This window comes from Ammospiza caudacuta, chromosome 11 (genome assembly GCF_027887145.1).
Source record: "Ammospiza caudacuta isolate bAmmCau1 chromosome 11, bAmmCau1.pri, whole genome shotgun sequence".
NCBI lineage: Eukaryota > Metazoa > Chordata > Aves > Passeriformes > Passerellidae > Ammospiza > Ammospiza caudacuta.
The window spans coordinates 5,547,184-5,561,436 of record NC_080603.1 but is presented as its reverse complement, the minus strand read 5'-3'; the positions used below and the strand labels follow the sequence as shown (position 1 = coordinate 5,561,436).

The following is a 14,253-nucleotide window of genomic DNA, read 5'->3' as shown; positions in this document are numbered from 1 at the left end:
GCAGATTCTAGGGAGCGAGAAGACCAAGGTTTCAAATCAACAGGACAGCCCCAGGTGAACTGCACTCAGGTTGAAGGAGATCAAAGATCTAACGTGGTTTGTACTGTTGCAGTGCCTGAGGCAAAGCCTTCACAGATATAGGTCAGTGGGATGATAGACAGAGGGGCAGACATCACCATCGTGGCCTCCATCAGGGCCTACTACACCTGTGGGATCTGCCAACACATGGCCTCCATCATGGCCTACTACACCTGTGGGATCTGCCACTGCTGGCCTCCATCATGGCCTACTACACCTGTGGGATCTGCCAACACATGGCCTCCATCATGGCCTACTACACCTGTGGGATCTGCCACTGCTGGCCTCCATCATGGCCTACTACACCTGTGGGATCTGCCAACACATGGCCTCCATCATGGCCTACTACACCTGTGGGATCTGCCACTGCTGGCCTCCATCATGGCCTACTACACCTGTGGGATCTGCCAACACATGGCCTCCATCATGGCCTACTACACCTGTGGGATCTGCCAACACATGGCCTCCATCATGGCCTACTACACCTGTGGGATCTGCTACTGCTGGCCTCCATCATGGCCTACTACACCTGTGGGATCTGCCACTGCTGGCCTCCATCATGGCCTCCATCATGGCCTACAACGCCTGTGGGATCTGCCACTGCTTGCCTTGGAGGGCCCACACAGCCTGAGCACCAATCCTGTGTTGATCAAAAATCCTGAGGGCCAAACAGCTACGACCTGGCCTTACAGCACTGGTACACCTCTTAACCTGTGCGGGAGGGATGTTTTGCCTGCATGGGATGTCCAGGTGGGGATGGATTTTTAACAGGGGCCACTGTGTTGAAGGGTGTAAAGTGTCCCACACCAGCTCTGAAATGGCTTAGTAGTCACCCTGTGTGGATACCGTAGTGGCTCCTTTAAAGAGAGAGGCTAGATACCCTAAAATCATTAGTACAAGAACTGCTAGCTGAAGGACAATAAATGCTGTGTTGCTATACGGACATTGGGTGTGTGGTCATCTCTGTCTCTGGCCCACTCCCTGTCCTGTTACACCTTTCTAGCGTGCAATTTGGGCAGGACAAGGTGTGTCCAGATACAGATACAACCCTCCCAGTTCAAAACCAGTCACTTCAAAGGGGAAAAATAGGATCCAGCTCTGACAGCTCACAAGCCACTTAACGGGAAGTGACAAAAACACACCTTGGAGGGTGTTCTTTAAGTGGCACACACACTGCTTACAATTAAAATATGCTTTGGAATCTCCTAAGTTCCCAGTCTTGGTAGTCTTCCAAGTAATGCAATTAAAATTGGTAACAATATGATTCTGACTGGCAAACATTCTCTAACTTCATAATGACAATTTAAATATAGTTGTCAGTCTTCTGTGCTGAAATTCCTGAATACTAAAGCTGCTATCAAATACTGACTTCTGTCTTTTGAGATCTCTAAATAATTTCATTATCTTGACACCCAGACTTCATAATCAGACGAATCTTTTATCCTGTGAGACACAAGAATCAGTCTTCATGAACTGCTTTTCAATCAAAACACTCTAGGAAAAAAAAGGACTCCTAACTCCATTTATTGATGAAAAGTAACAGAAAGACGAAATCATTTACATGTCTTTATTGGGGTTTATTGGTGAGCTACTGGAAGCACCAGCAAAAGAAAGCACAGTTGCTTCACTTCCCATCTTCTGACTTCAGCACTGGCCAAACATTGCTCCTGATGTATTTTGAATGAGGTTGGAAAGAAGGTACTTTTTTTTTAATGATGAGAAGTATTTCCTTATTATTTACGATAGAAAGGAATACAAGGAAACAATGAGCGATGCAGAAAATTTCAGACTCCAGGATCTGTCCAGTGTGTTTTCAAAGCTTCCTCCTTGCTGTCCTTCCCCCTGGCTGTGAGGTTTCTCTCACACAGAAGTCTCTGGCTCTGTCTCCCTGGGTCAGCTGCTCCTGAGAGTCAGATCTGATGCACTCACATCACAGACCTGCCAACAGGGACTGAATGTTCCACTGATTTGGAAATGTCTGCAGTGGCTAAGACTTCAAGTTTTGCCCACGTAATTAACTAGGATCAAATATTCTTAGTTATTCAGATCATTGAGGGCTTAGTTATTAATTGAGAGGCTTAGTTATTCATTGAAAGGCTTTCGGCCATACTTAAAAATGAAGACTAAAATGTTGTTTATGGTAATGATGAAGTTCAAATACAGTAACAGTTAAGAGGCTAATTAATTGGGTCTTACAAGAAATTTGGATATGACAGCCCTTTTAGGACTTCATTGAGTAGTTTTGTAGTACATACTAGAATAAGGTAATAAATTACTTAAGAGAGAAGCATTACACAGAGATTTAGGGAAACAAAAAGTGCTGCGGGTTGTAATACTCCCTGTCTGTGACCACATGGACCTATGAATTTTAAATATGATGGGGAAAAACCCCAACCTTATCCTTCAACATATTCTGTTTTCTATAACTGAAGAGAACAAGAGACAGTTCACAAAATTTCAGATATCATTAATGCAATTCCAATAAACCAGAAAGTGTGCCTCTCTGTCTTATGGAGCAAAGCTATTTGAAAATACTTAACAGCAAACATTTTTTTGTCCAAAATGGTGATTTTTATTGTACCCCTATGACAAACATCTCAGTATGAACAACCTACTGCAAAGCTAACAAATTGCGTGTGCATATTTAATACACACATTAAGTTCTGTAACTAACAACCTCCTCAACACTCTGATGTTGCCTCTTATTTCTTTTTCCTCGGAAAAACTTTGGGGAGTTTGCTTTTTGGGGGCAGGGTAGGTTCCCCCTTCTATTCAGAGTAAACAATTTAGTGAAAGAAATTGTATTTTCTACTGAGTGAAAAGTGAGAACCAGAACTGCTCCTGTAATCTTTCTCCCCTTCCTCACAAACATGTAGGGAAAAGGAGTCGGGGTGGAGGGGGCTTGGTTTTGTTTTTAAAATGAAGAGCAGCAGAGCACAAGGAAATGTGAGGTAAGACAAGAACTGAAATCATTATCTTTGGTTGTATTTGATCTTATAAATAACAGGATGCTCAGGGCACGTGGGGAGCTTTGCACACACCTCCTGCATCCTACCTCCATCTCCCACCAGAATGCACCTTCAGACCACAATTCAGACCACAAGTCCAGGTTGTGGTTACAGCACCAAGCCTTGCAATTGTGTGCACGAGATACCCACAAAATGCTTTTTAACTTAGAACTTCCCTACCATAGAAAAACAGAGAGCAAGGAGAAAGCAGCACGAGGTTCCTGCTGAAATAAACCCTTTTTTTCTTCCCTCTACCGACCAGGTGGAGGAAGAAAAAGCATATCAGATATTAACTGCATACAGCGCCAAGACATCTTACCTCATTTATTAACACCGCCTTATAGCCTTTGAAAATACCCAATATTAAGAAACAAGGTATATAAAGTAATAACCAAAAACTTAAGCACTCGAATATCAATATAAATAACATTAAAATGCCTATTTTTAACCACCAACTACTGGGAGCTTGTGGCTTCTGCTATCCAGAAATGTTCTCTGCAGCCCTCCAGTGGTCAAAGGCACAGCGACACCGACCCCGTTTTGTCTGAAGAGCTGCGGGCAGGTTAAAAGCCATCTCCCACGAAATAAAACCTCCCACGCTTGTCTAAGGAAAAGGTCCTTTTAAAGGAGACGATTACCTTGAATTACATTAGAAAGTAAAGAGGAGGAAAGTAACTCCCCTCCATCGAAATGTTACGCGTTGTATGTTAATCCGCCCAGAAAACACGGCATTCCCACCAGGACACCAAGGCACGTTGGGTCAGTAACAGAAGGAGCAATTAATTTCTTACAGTCACTTTCTGCTATTCCTACACGTACATGTAAACAAAGTCAAGTAACATTTGCTGGAAAAAATCAATTTTCTCACAAAGTTACGGCTCAAGCAGTTGGTTGGGGTTTTGGGAAGAAAACAAACGCCAAACAAGCACTGAAGTTTTCGCTTCTCTCTCACACACATGCTTACAAATGAAATAAACACCAAAGCCCCATACAAAAATATAAGTGTAAATGCAAGTGTAAGGTTTGAAAAGAATATTAAAAAACACTGAGACAGAGTTCTCAAAACTAAGTTTCTAAAACTTGGGGGCTCCAAAGCCAGTCCTAAACCGCATGGAAACACTGCGAGGGAAAAGAAAACAAACAGAGGCAAGAAATCTCCGAACACCTGAGCGACCGGAGCTGTCGGCAGGGGCTGAGAGGGAGATGGGAGCGCTGCGGATCAGCGAGAGCCCCGCGGAACAGCGAGAGCCCCGATGCACCTGCGGCACGGCGGGCAGTCCCATCCCGGCCTGCGGGAGCACAGCGCTTCTCCTTCACCCACTCCCGGCCTGGGCAGCTCCAGCGCCTCCCCTCAGCCCAGCCCCGGCCCGTACCCACAGCATCGCGGCGGCGGCGGCGCCTCCCGCCCGGCCCCGGGACAGCCGCGCCCGCTGAGCTGCGGGCACCGAGCCGAGACCCCCGCCCCAACTTTGTGCCCTCCCTGAGGGCAGCGGCGGCTCTGCCCCGCTCAGCCCCGCTCCGCCCGAGGAGCCGCGCCCGGCCCGCGCCCCGGTACCTGCCTTTGGCGGCGAGCAGGCTGCCCAGCCCCAGCGGGAGCAGCAGCAGCGCCGCCGGGCCCCAGCAGCAGCAGCAGCGGCGTCTCCGCATCCCCGGCGCTGGTGGCGGCCGCCGGCCCGGCCCGGCCCGGCCCGGCTGTGTGCGCTGCGCTGCGGGCGAGCCGGCGGGCGGAGGCTGCTGCCGCCGCGCCGTCACTCGCCCTCGCTGCCAGCGCCGGGGCGGCTCCGGCCCCCGCCCGGGACCGCGGCGACGTCACGGCGAGGGCAGGCCCGAATATTCATGAGCCGGGGCAGCGGCCGGGGCCGGCACCGCACCTGCCCGCCCAGGTGTCCCCTCAGCCCCGCAGGTGTCCCCGCGGATGTTCCCGCAGTCACCCTGAGGTGTCCCCGCAGCCCCCGCTGGTGGCACCGCAGCCCCCGCAGGTGTCCCCGCAACCCCCGCAGGTGTCCCTGCAGTCCCGCAGGTGTCCCCGCAGGTGTCCTCACAGCCCCCCAAGGTGTCACCGCAGTCCCCGCAGGTGTCCCCGCATCTCCCCAAGGTGTCCCCGCAGCCCCTCAAGGTGTCCCCGCAGCCCTGTAGGTGTCCCCGCAGCCCCTCAAGGTGTCCCCGCATCTCCCCAAGGTGTCCCCGCAGCCCCTCAAGGTGTCCCCGCATCCCCCCAAGGTGTCCCCGCATCCCCCCAAGGTGTCCCCGCATTCCCTGCAGGTGTCCCCGCAGCCCCGCAGGTGTCCCCGCAGCCCGCGGCAAGCCGGGAGCAAGGACACGGCAGAGCGGTGGAGAAGGGACAGACAGCAGGAAAACGAGGTTTTGGTGAAGGATGCGGAGGGCCCCGGGAAAGGGAGACACTAAGGCGGCGGCTGGAAGAAAGGAACGGAGGAGAAAAGATGAAATAACAATTCAGTAAAGTTGGAGGGAGACAGAAGACCTTGGAAACCCAAGGCGGGTTGGACGTGAAATGGTGTTGTTGGAGGAAAAGGACAAATCGCAAAGGTTTTGGTAAAGGGAGGAAATGAACGAGGAATAGACAAACCTTAGACACAGAAAGGAACGAGGAACGGACACACCTTAGACGCAGAGACTGCCCTGTCAAGGCTTGACGTGATGCACAAAGATTACAAATTAAGATTACACATTACACTGCAAGCTCCACATAAACTGTGAGAGCCACAAGGAATTATTGTACCCTTCAAAGCTCCCACCCTGCTTTGAATGCTCCCTCATCTGTGCTCTGTCCCATAAATTGCTTATCAAAGCCACCCGACTCTGGAAAAGCCAGTACCTCCAACAGAATCACCACTCCAAGGGATTCTTGTTGGTCGCTGGGCTGTGGGAGCGTGGTCATTCTCACAGAGCAGTGCCAGGATGCTCTCCTGAAATGTTCCCTGAGCACTTGGTACCTAGGGGCAACCCCAGGGCTGTCCCACAGAGTGCACTGTAAATTTGGCACCACAGACAACAGAGTCATTGTATAAAATCGTTTAGGTTCTCTATCACTATTCCTCTCCATTATTTTTCCATATATGTGATGTTAGAAGCATGAATCATTCAGCAAAATGCATTGAGTGGATGGAATGAAGGATTCTCTCCTCCTCCTCCTGTCCACACACATAGAAAAATTGGGATGGGATATAGAGAGAAGAACCCAAGCCCTTTTCCAAACCAGAGATGTAATGCTTCATCTGCTAAAGAAGACAGATGTAAATACACATTTACTGTTATATTGCATTCAGACAAAAAATAAAGTCCAAATCAAAACTGTTGGGACAAACTTCTAAAGTTCTTTTTTGGCTGCTTGTCTAATTAGTTATGAAATCTGCTTTCCTGTAATCTCTATTGTGAGCTTGAGTAGAATATTGTATAGAACAAACAGGGAAAATCAGAAGTAAAGTAACTTTGAATGCCAGAAAAATGAAATTTTTGCCACCAGTCACTTCTTTTAAAAACTTTAAAACCTATAGGACTGTTAATTTACAAATAAATAAATAAATAAAGTGGCAAACAGCATAAGCATTTTTAACACAACATCCCACTTTGTGAAAGGCGAGAAATACGACCTAACACTCGGCAATATATATAAATATAAACACAGCATCATCATTCAGAAGAGGGTATTTTCCTACAGGCAACCAGCAAGACTTTGAGGGAGCTAAAAGTGGAAAATATTGCATTTTTAGTATAAGCCTGTTATTAAGAATCCCAAATAAAACTGATTTGGTGGTGGGATCTAGATGTGGTACAGCAGATGTGGTACAGCAAGAAGCATCTCTTCAGCCAACTTACAGTCTAAATAAATAAGCCAGATAACAGAAATAAAAGGGGATAAATGCTGCTCCATTCCATGGGCAGGGAGCTGAAGCACAAAAGGAGAGGCCTCACCAATAGATAACATTGCGGTGGTGTCAGAATCTTAATTTCAGCTCGGGTGCCTTAATGAAAAACTCTCCTCCTTTTTACCTGCCTGTGTTTGTTTATTGATGTGACAACCTGGGTGTTCTGCAGTCTTCTGCTGGTGTCTCATACAGGAGATGGATGTGGATGAATAGAAAGGTTTACAAACAGTAATGATGATATGGCACCGTGCAGGAATCTATAATAGGTAATTGCCACTACCTCTTCTGTTTAATGCTGTCTTGAAACCCAGAGTGTCCATTAACTCCTACAGCCTTCACTGGGGCTGGAGAAAGTAAGGGGAAAATCCTTCAGTCATTTTATTCTTTCTTTCTAATCACTGCTAAACTGAAAGAAAGGAAATTGAAGGATGCAATTTTTCCTTGCATGCATTTTTGACAGAAGCATTGCAGCAGGGAGATGTGTTCTTTAGTCCCAAACAGGGCCGTGCTGAAGGATTACCTGTGACCTGAGATCCATCCATTCACATGTCGAGAGCCGCCACTTTCTCCTGACATGGTTTATTGGTCCTGTAAAATAGAAATTCTCAAACAAGGGGGAAAAGGTCACAGCCATGCGTTCCCTGCGAATTATTGACACGGGCCTGGCACCAGAGGCAGTCAATCAGAAAGATCCATTCGAGTCTGGAGATGTAAAGATTATTTTTATCATAATTTCCCTAGCACGGATTCAAGATACTGCTGGAGGCCAGGATTTAACCCTGACAGGCAGAATTTGATGAAGAAATCTGGGTTTCTCCAAGGTCATGGTTGATCCTACCTCATCACAGATTGGGACATTTAGCTGGGAGATTTAACTATTGGGATGTTCATGTTTTCTGAATAAAAGTCTTTAATATCAAGGTGAATATTAGATTTTAGAGAGAAACAAAGAGATAATTTAGCAGTAATATTCAGGTATAAAGTGGGGTTACTCTACTGTTAAGTGCATTAGACTCCATTAGTTAAAAAAGAACAGAAATAACGAAAAGGAAATCATAAAAGAATAATCTATTTTAACATTATAAAAGTCACTTAATCATCCATAGAAAAGAATTCAGTATGTAAATACACATAATTTGGATCCTACAGCAAACCCCATTGCAGCATTGGTTGTAGGATCAGGGTCTAAGGTTTAAAGTTCTTCACAATTTTGTTTTAAGACATGTTTGTGTAACACCAAAAATGGGAAGCGCATAATCTGATTGGGTTCCTATAGCCATGATTCCAAAAATTTTAATGTATAGATAGAAATAACCAACCAGCAAAGGTACAGGAATCTATATTTGATCACATTTAGAAGATGTTTATATATTACCTAAGAAAATGGCAGCATATTTTCATGTTGGAGAGAAAAAAAAAGAGGAAAGGAGCATAAATGTAATTTTTAAGAAGAAAATGGATTTAAAGTACAGCATTATAGAGCATGCATTTTCTCTGACACATGGCAGTTTGCTATTGCAGTCACAGGATAGAAAAATAAATTTCCAATAGAATGGAAGTAAATATTGGGGTTGCTGGTGAATATAAAGTAATGGGTTTGCTGTGTGCCAAATGCAGCAGCAACAGCAATGAGGTAATTTATGTTTCCTCCCAACAAGCATGAAGCAGGCCTGGGGCCATCCTGATTATTTGTTCTTGCTGCATGGGTTTAAACTTGCCTTGGATATCAGAGGACATGAAGAGAATGAAGCAGCATTTTCCCGCTGCTGCCACAGGGGCCATTGCCTGTGCAGAGATTTGCAAACATTTCTGCAGACTTCTGCAGCTCAGGAACTTTCCATAAATAAGCACGGTGGCCATCAAGCAGAACAAAACAGCCTGAGAAATGAGTATAAATACAAACATTAGTTACCATGTACGCTGCAACTGCTAATGTGTTAATTAAACAGAAGAAAATGTACCTAAATTATTTATTCTTAATAAATGAACCATCTGAATAATAAATATGTGTGTTCTATAACCATCAGGAAGGTTTTTAAACAGAAGGGCCTATTGCAGAAGGAAAAATCACATGAAAGGTGGGGAGAGAACTGTATTTGTTTAAATACCATTAAGAACCCAAGCAAAACTGTAATGGTGGGAATTAATACTGCTGACAGGCCCTTGCATTGTCCCCTCCACTTTGTGCACAGTGCTGTAATTCCTGTTTGAGAATACAGATGGGAGCTCTGCAAGTGTGTTTAACCCTGCAGTGGCTAATCAGAATAATGGAAATGTGCACTCAGTTCCTCAGCTCTGGTGTTTGAATCCCCAGCACTGAACACTGCTGCCTTCAAACTCTGCTCCTGTCACACTTGTTTGTCTTTTCAGTGCTAGATTAATTACTGGGTGCTATTACCCTTCTTTTGTCTTATCCAATTTGGATCTTTCATTTAAGACATTTTACATTTTATGTAAATAAAATAGAATCTGGAAGCAGAGATAACATATTTTTAATAGCATTAATGAGATTGTCAGCAGAGAACAAGAAAATTAGCAAATCTGTAGGAAATATTAAATGAAGGTAACACGGGATTTCAACCTTAACATTGGATCCAAATTGGGAAAGATACAGTTAAAATTAAAATTTGGAAGTGAGTTTTGCCTATAGCCAAGATGTAATTTCAAGAAAATTAAACTAGGAACACACTGAATAATTTTTATTTTTTTTTAAACTCTGGGAAGTCTGACTTAGAATTAGTTTTTGCTGCCTCTATCCAAAGGTATCAAAACCACTGGGTGTAAGTCACAGCTAGGGCACTGTCTCAGATCCTGACTAGCCAGACTCAGAGATTAATGCCTCCAGCAGAGCTACAATTGCAGCTTCCCACATCCACTCACCAGAAATTCCTTCCCGCTCTGAAAGTCTGGGCAATGCAGTCTTATATGTACATTTAAACTGGTGGCGGTTGATTTCAAGTAAGTCACTGCATTTTATCTCTGGGGTCCCCCCCAGTTAATATTTTTGTACTTTTTGGAATGATTTCAGTGGAAAAGTAATGAATCATAGCAGAATGATTTCAAAACACCTCAAATTCTCCCCTATTTCATTTGTGAGTGTTCTCAGTGTCATTCCTGCTGTGAAAAGTGACAATCTTTCTCATCTCTCCTATTTGGCATTAGCAATTGGGCCCCAGCAGCAATAAATGAGTTTTTATTTGGTTCCTGGTCAGACACAGGAGGGTCAGAGCTGCCCTAGCAGGACACAGACCTGAATCAGAGCATGAGACTGATCAACTGCACTGCTGTGGCAGTGTTCACAGGGGTTTTTGGATAAGGGAAGAGATGAGGATCTGACTCCATGTTTCAGAAGGCTTGATTTATTGTTTTATGATATATATTATATGAAAACTATACTAAAAGAATAGAAGAAAGGATTTCTAGCTAAGAATAGAAAAAGAAAGAATGATAACAAAGGTTTGTATCTCGGGCAGAGAGTCCAAGCCAGCTGACTGTGATTGGCCATTAATTAGAAACAACCACATGAGACCAATCCCAGATGCACCTGTTGCATTCCACAGCAGCAGATAACCATTGTTTACATTTTGTTCCTGAGGCCTCCCAGCTTCTCAGAAGGAAAAATCCTAAGGAAAGGATTTTTCATAAAAGATGTCTGCGACACACTGGGGCTTGCACCAGACCACAGGAAAAGTGCACAGGGAGTGCCTGGCACAAGTGGATAATGCTCTTTGCAGATTATTAGATCATGAAATTGGTGCTGCTGTGCAACCTGCTGAACCAGGGCCTTTCTTTGGGACCATTTTTCCTACACTCAGAGAGCCAAAAACGTGGCCTTGTGGAACACTAAGTCAGCTCTTCACAGGATGGACTTCATGGCTTGCTGAACTTTGATGGCAGCACTTTGGGTGACTTAAACATCCAGGGGAAATGAGAACATCCACTGTGACAGTGTTCACAGGGGTTTTTGGATGAGGGAAGAGATGAGGATCTGACTCCATGTTTCAGAAGTCTTGATTTATTATTTTATGATACATATTATATTAAAACTATAGTAAAAGAATAGAAGAAAGGATTTCATCAGAAGGCTAGCTAAGCTAAGAATTGAATGGAAAGAATGATAACAAAGGCTGGTGTCTCGGGCAGAGAGTCCAAGCCAGCTGACTGTGATTGGCCATTAATTAGAAACAACCACATGAGACCAATCCCAGATGCACCTGTTGCATTCCACAGCAGCAGATAACCATTGTTTACATTTTGTTCCTGAGGCCTCCCAGCTTCTCAGGAGGAGAAATCCTAAGGAAAGGGTTTTTCAGAAAAGATGTCTGCGACAATCTACATCACTCCAGCAGTCTTAGTTCTTGGGAGGAAATTATGTCACCTGAAGGAACAGCACGCAAATTCTTTAACTCACTGAACTCTTAAGTGTTCCTTCAAAACATTTATTTCTTCTTCCTCATATTTCCTGCCTTCAAACCAACCTTTCTGTCCTGCATGCAGAACAGACTGTAAACAGCACAGTAAAGTTGGAGGTGTAAATTGGAGCTCCATTGCAAGGTTTATAGCCCATGTTCACTCGTTCTATTCTCCTTTTTGCTTTGTACAGACTTTAGGGAAGATGTGAATCCATGTAGGGACACATTTGAATGTGTGGAGGGGAAATAACAATAAATATCCAAGATGACCTTTGAAGCCCAACTAAAAATGCAATTTGACAAAATTTTAATGGCACTGAAGAGAAAAATTATGGCATTTCTATCTACCCTTCATGGTACTGCCTTTCATGGCTCCCATCAGACAGCACAACAAAATTTCTGTAGAATGTTTTTGCTGCTCCATGCCTTCTTCAGAACTTTCTCAGCTCTTATAGGTTTCTGCATGTTCTAGAAGTTTTAAATTAATATTATTTTACTTCATCCTCAATATTTTACATATTAACCTTTCAATTAATCAATATTTGCTGTGCCTACTTTCTTCTAATTTCTGTAAGTTTTCTTAATACTTCCTGAAGCTCATGAACAAAGTGTCAGATTATAAATTAGGGTAAAGTAGCCTAATATCTATGAGGTTTTTGCATTATATTTGCAACAAACACAAGTTATTCCAAACTAACAATTAGAGAGCTTCTATTTATTTGGCAAAGCACAGCCTCCCTTTGGCAACTCATAGACTTCAAAATGAAAAAACACACCTTTGCAGGAGAAGAATATTCTGATACAAAAATGTAGTCAAAGCTTGGAATCTCTACATGGCTATTAACATTGCTGCAGTGCTACCTTTCCTGGAGTTTAATTACCATTATTACATCAGGCTGAATGTCAAAAAATGTTGATGCAGGTAAAGATTTTGCACTCACTGTAGAATTTCTTCCTCAAGCTAAATTTGAGCCAGTTAACTTTCAATTGCTGCTCATTTTTTTGATTGATGATAATTCCGTGTAATTTCCTACCTTTTCCCCCATGTCTGATTTTCTGTTGATTATTATAATAATATAACCCTATACTGGATCTATTTTGCTTTCTTTTGAGGCATATTTTTGAAAGTAACCACTTCAGGTTTAGTGCTGTTTGATCTGAGCTGCTCTGTTTTGGCTGATCTGGTATTTCCAGGAGCTCATCATTTCAGAGGGAATATTGGTGAAGAGTGCCATCCAGAGCCACACAGAGCTCCAGGGAAATGGGAAATGGGGAAAAACTGTCTGGGTCACATCCAGAGCATACAGAGCTCCAGGGAAATGGGGAAAAACTGTCTGGGTCACATCCAGAGCATACAGAGCTCCAGGGAAATGGGGAAAAACTGTCTGGGTCACATCCAGAGCCACACAGAACTCCAGAGAAATGGGAAATAGGGGAAACCTGCCTGAGCCACATCAGGAGCACACAGAGCTCCAGGGGAATGGGGAAAACCTGCCTGGGTCACATCCAGAGCCACACAGAGCTCCAGGGAAATGGGAAATGGGGAAAATCTGCCTGAGCCACACAGAGCTCCAGGGTAATGGGGAAAACCTGCTTGGGTCACATCCAGAGCACACAGAGCTCCAGGGAAATGGAAAATGGGGAAAACCTGAATGTCTGAGTCACAGCACAGGGGCCTTTCTGCCCACTTAGAGAAACACAGTACAATGTGGATTACTTTGGGTTAAAGACTGCCACGGGTTGGATCTGTGTCACAGGAAATCAGAGTTCCTGGGTCCTCAGCAGCACCTCACATTGTGCTGCTGTTATCACACAGCTTCTGCTGCTCCAGCTGTGCCTGTTCCCTTTGCAAAGCTGAGCCCTTCTCTGTAGAAGAGAAACTACTGTGATTTTTGTGGGTCACTGTATCACACCCAGATGAATAAAAATGTGGTTTGGAAGCCAGTCAGAAAAGCTGTTACTGAAAGACAGTGTTCCCAAGGATGATAAATAAAGGAAATATTTCAGCAGAGAGATTCAGTGCTGAAATGCATCCACATTGCTATCCATGAATCTCTGAATTTCAGCAAAATTCAGCTGAAACCAAAGAAAGGAATTGCAGTCAAGTCCTTCTAAAAAAAATGAGTTTGAGAAACCCAGAGTGACTTCAGAGAGGAATTACATACACAGGGCAGAGATAGCAGATTCATCATTCCAGGAGCCAAGATGAATTCTTAAAAATATAACCTCTTTTGTTGGATTTGTGAACTAAAGGAAATAAAACCAGCAGAGTTCACGTCCTAGAACCATTCCAAAGCGCTATCTCTTCAGCATAGATTTCAACAAAACAGCAAATTTCTTATGGGAAACTCAAATAGAGCCAAGCACAAATAACTGCTGCTTTAGTCCCAGAAGATATCTCCAAACTCACAGTGTCACTGCTGACCCAGGAGCTGCTGCAATATCCCAGTTACTGGTGTGCTGCCTCACTGCAAGGCTTGAGTTCCCAGAATCACTAATCCTTTAACTGTGAAGGTGAGAAATGCTGCAATTGCTCTCAATTTCCCCAAATGATAAGTTTAGGTATATAAATAAAATGTGAGCAAGGAACTGTCGCAGACATCTTTTATGGAAAACCCTTTCCTTAGGGTTTTTTTCTCCTGAGAAGCTGGGAGGCCTCAGGAACAAAATGTAAACAATGGTTATCTGCTGCTGTGGAATGCAACAGGTGCATCTGGGATTGGTCTCATGTGGTTGTTTCTAATTAATGGCCAATCACAGTCTGCTGGCTCAGACTCTCTGTCTGAGACACAAGCTTTTGTTATTCATTCCTTCTTTTTCTATTCTTAGCTAGCCTTCTGATGAAATACTTTCTTCTATTCTTTTAGT

The 14,253-nt window shown here is 44.1% G+C and overlaps 1 protein-coding gene across 2 annotated transcripts in view; it reads right to left on the bottom strand.

Moving 5' to 3' along the window:
* CLSTN2 (calsyntenin 2) overlaps positions 1 to 4,842 on the bottom strand; it is a 325,243-nt gene extending 320,401 nt beyond the window's left edge. For both annotated transcript variants that reach the window (XM_058811966.1, XM_058811967.1), the window contains exon 1: positions 4,646 to 4,842. In XM_058811966.1, the coding sequence (XP_058667949.1) occupies positions 4,646 to 4,733 (88 nt within the window). In that variant the 5' untranslated portion in view covers positions 4,734 to 4,842. The remainder of the gene's footprint in view (positions 1 to 4,645) is intronic.
* Between the last annotated feature and the right edge of the window lie 9,411 nt (positions 4,843 to 14,253).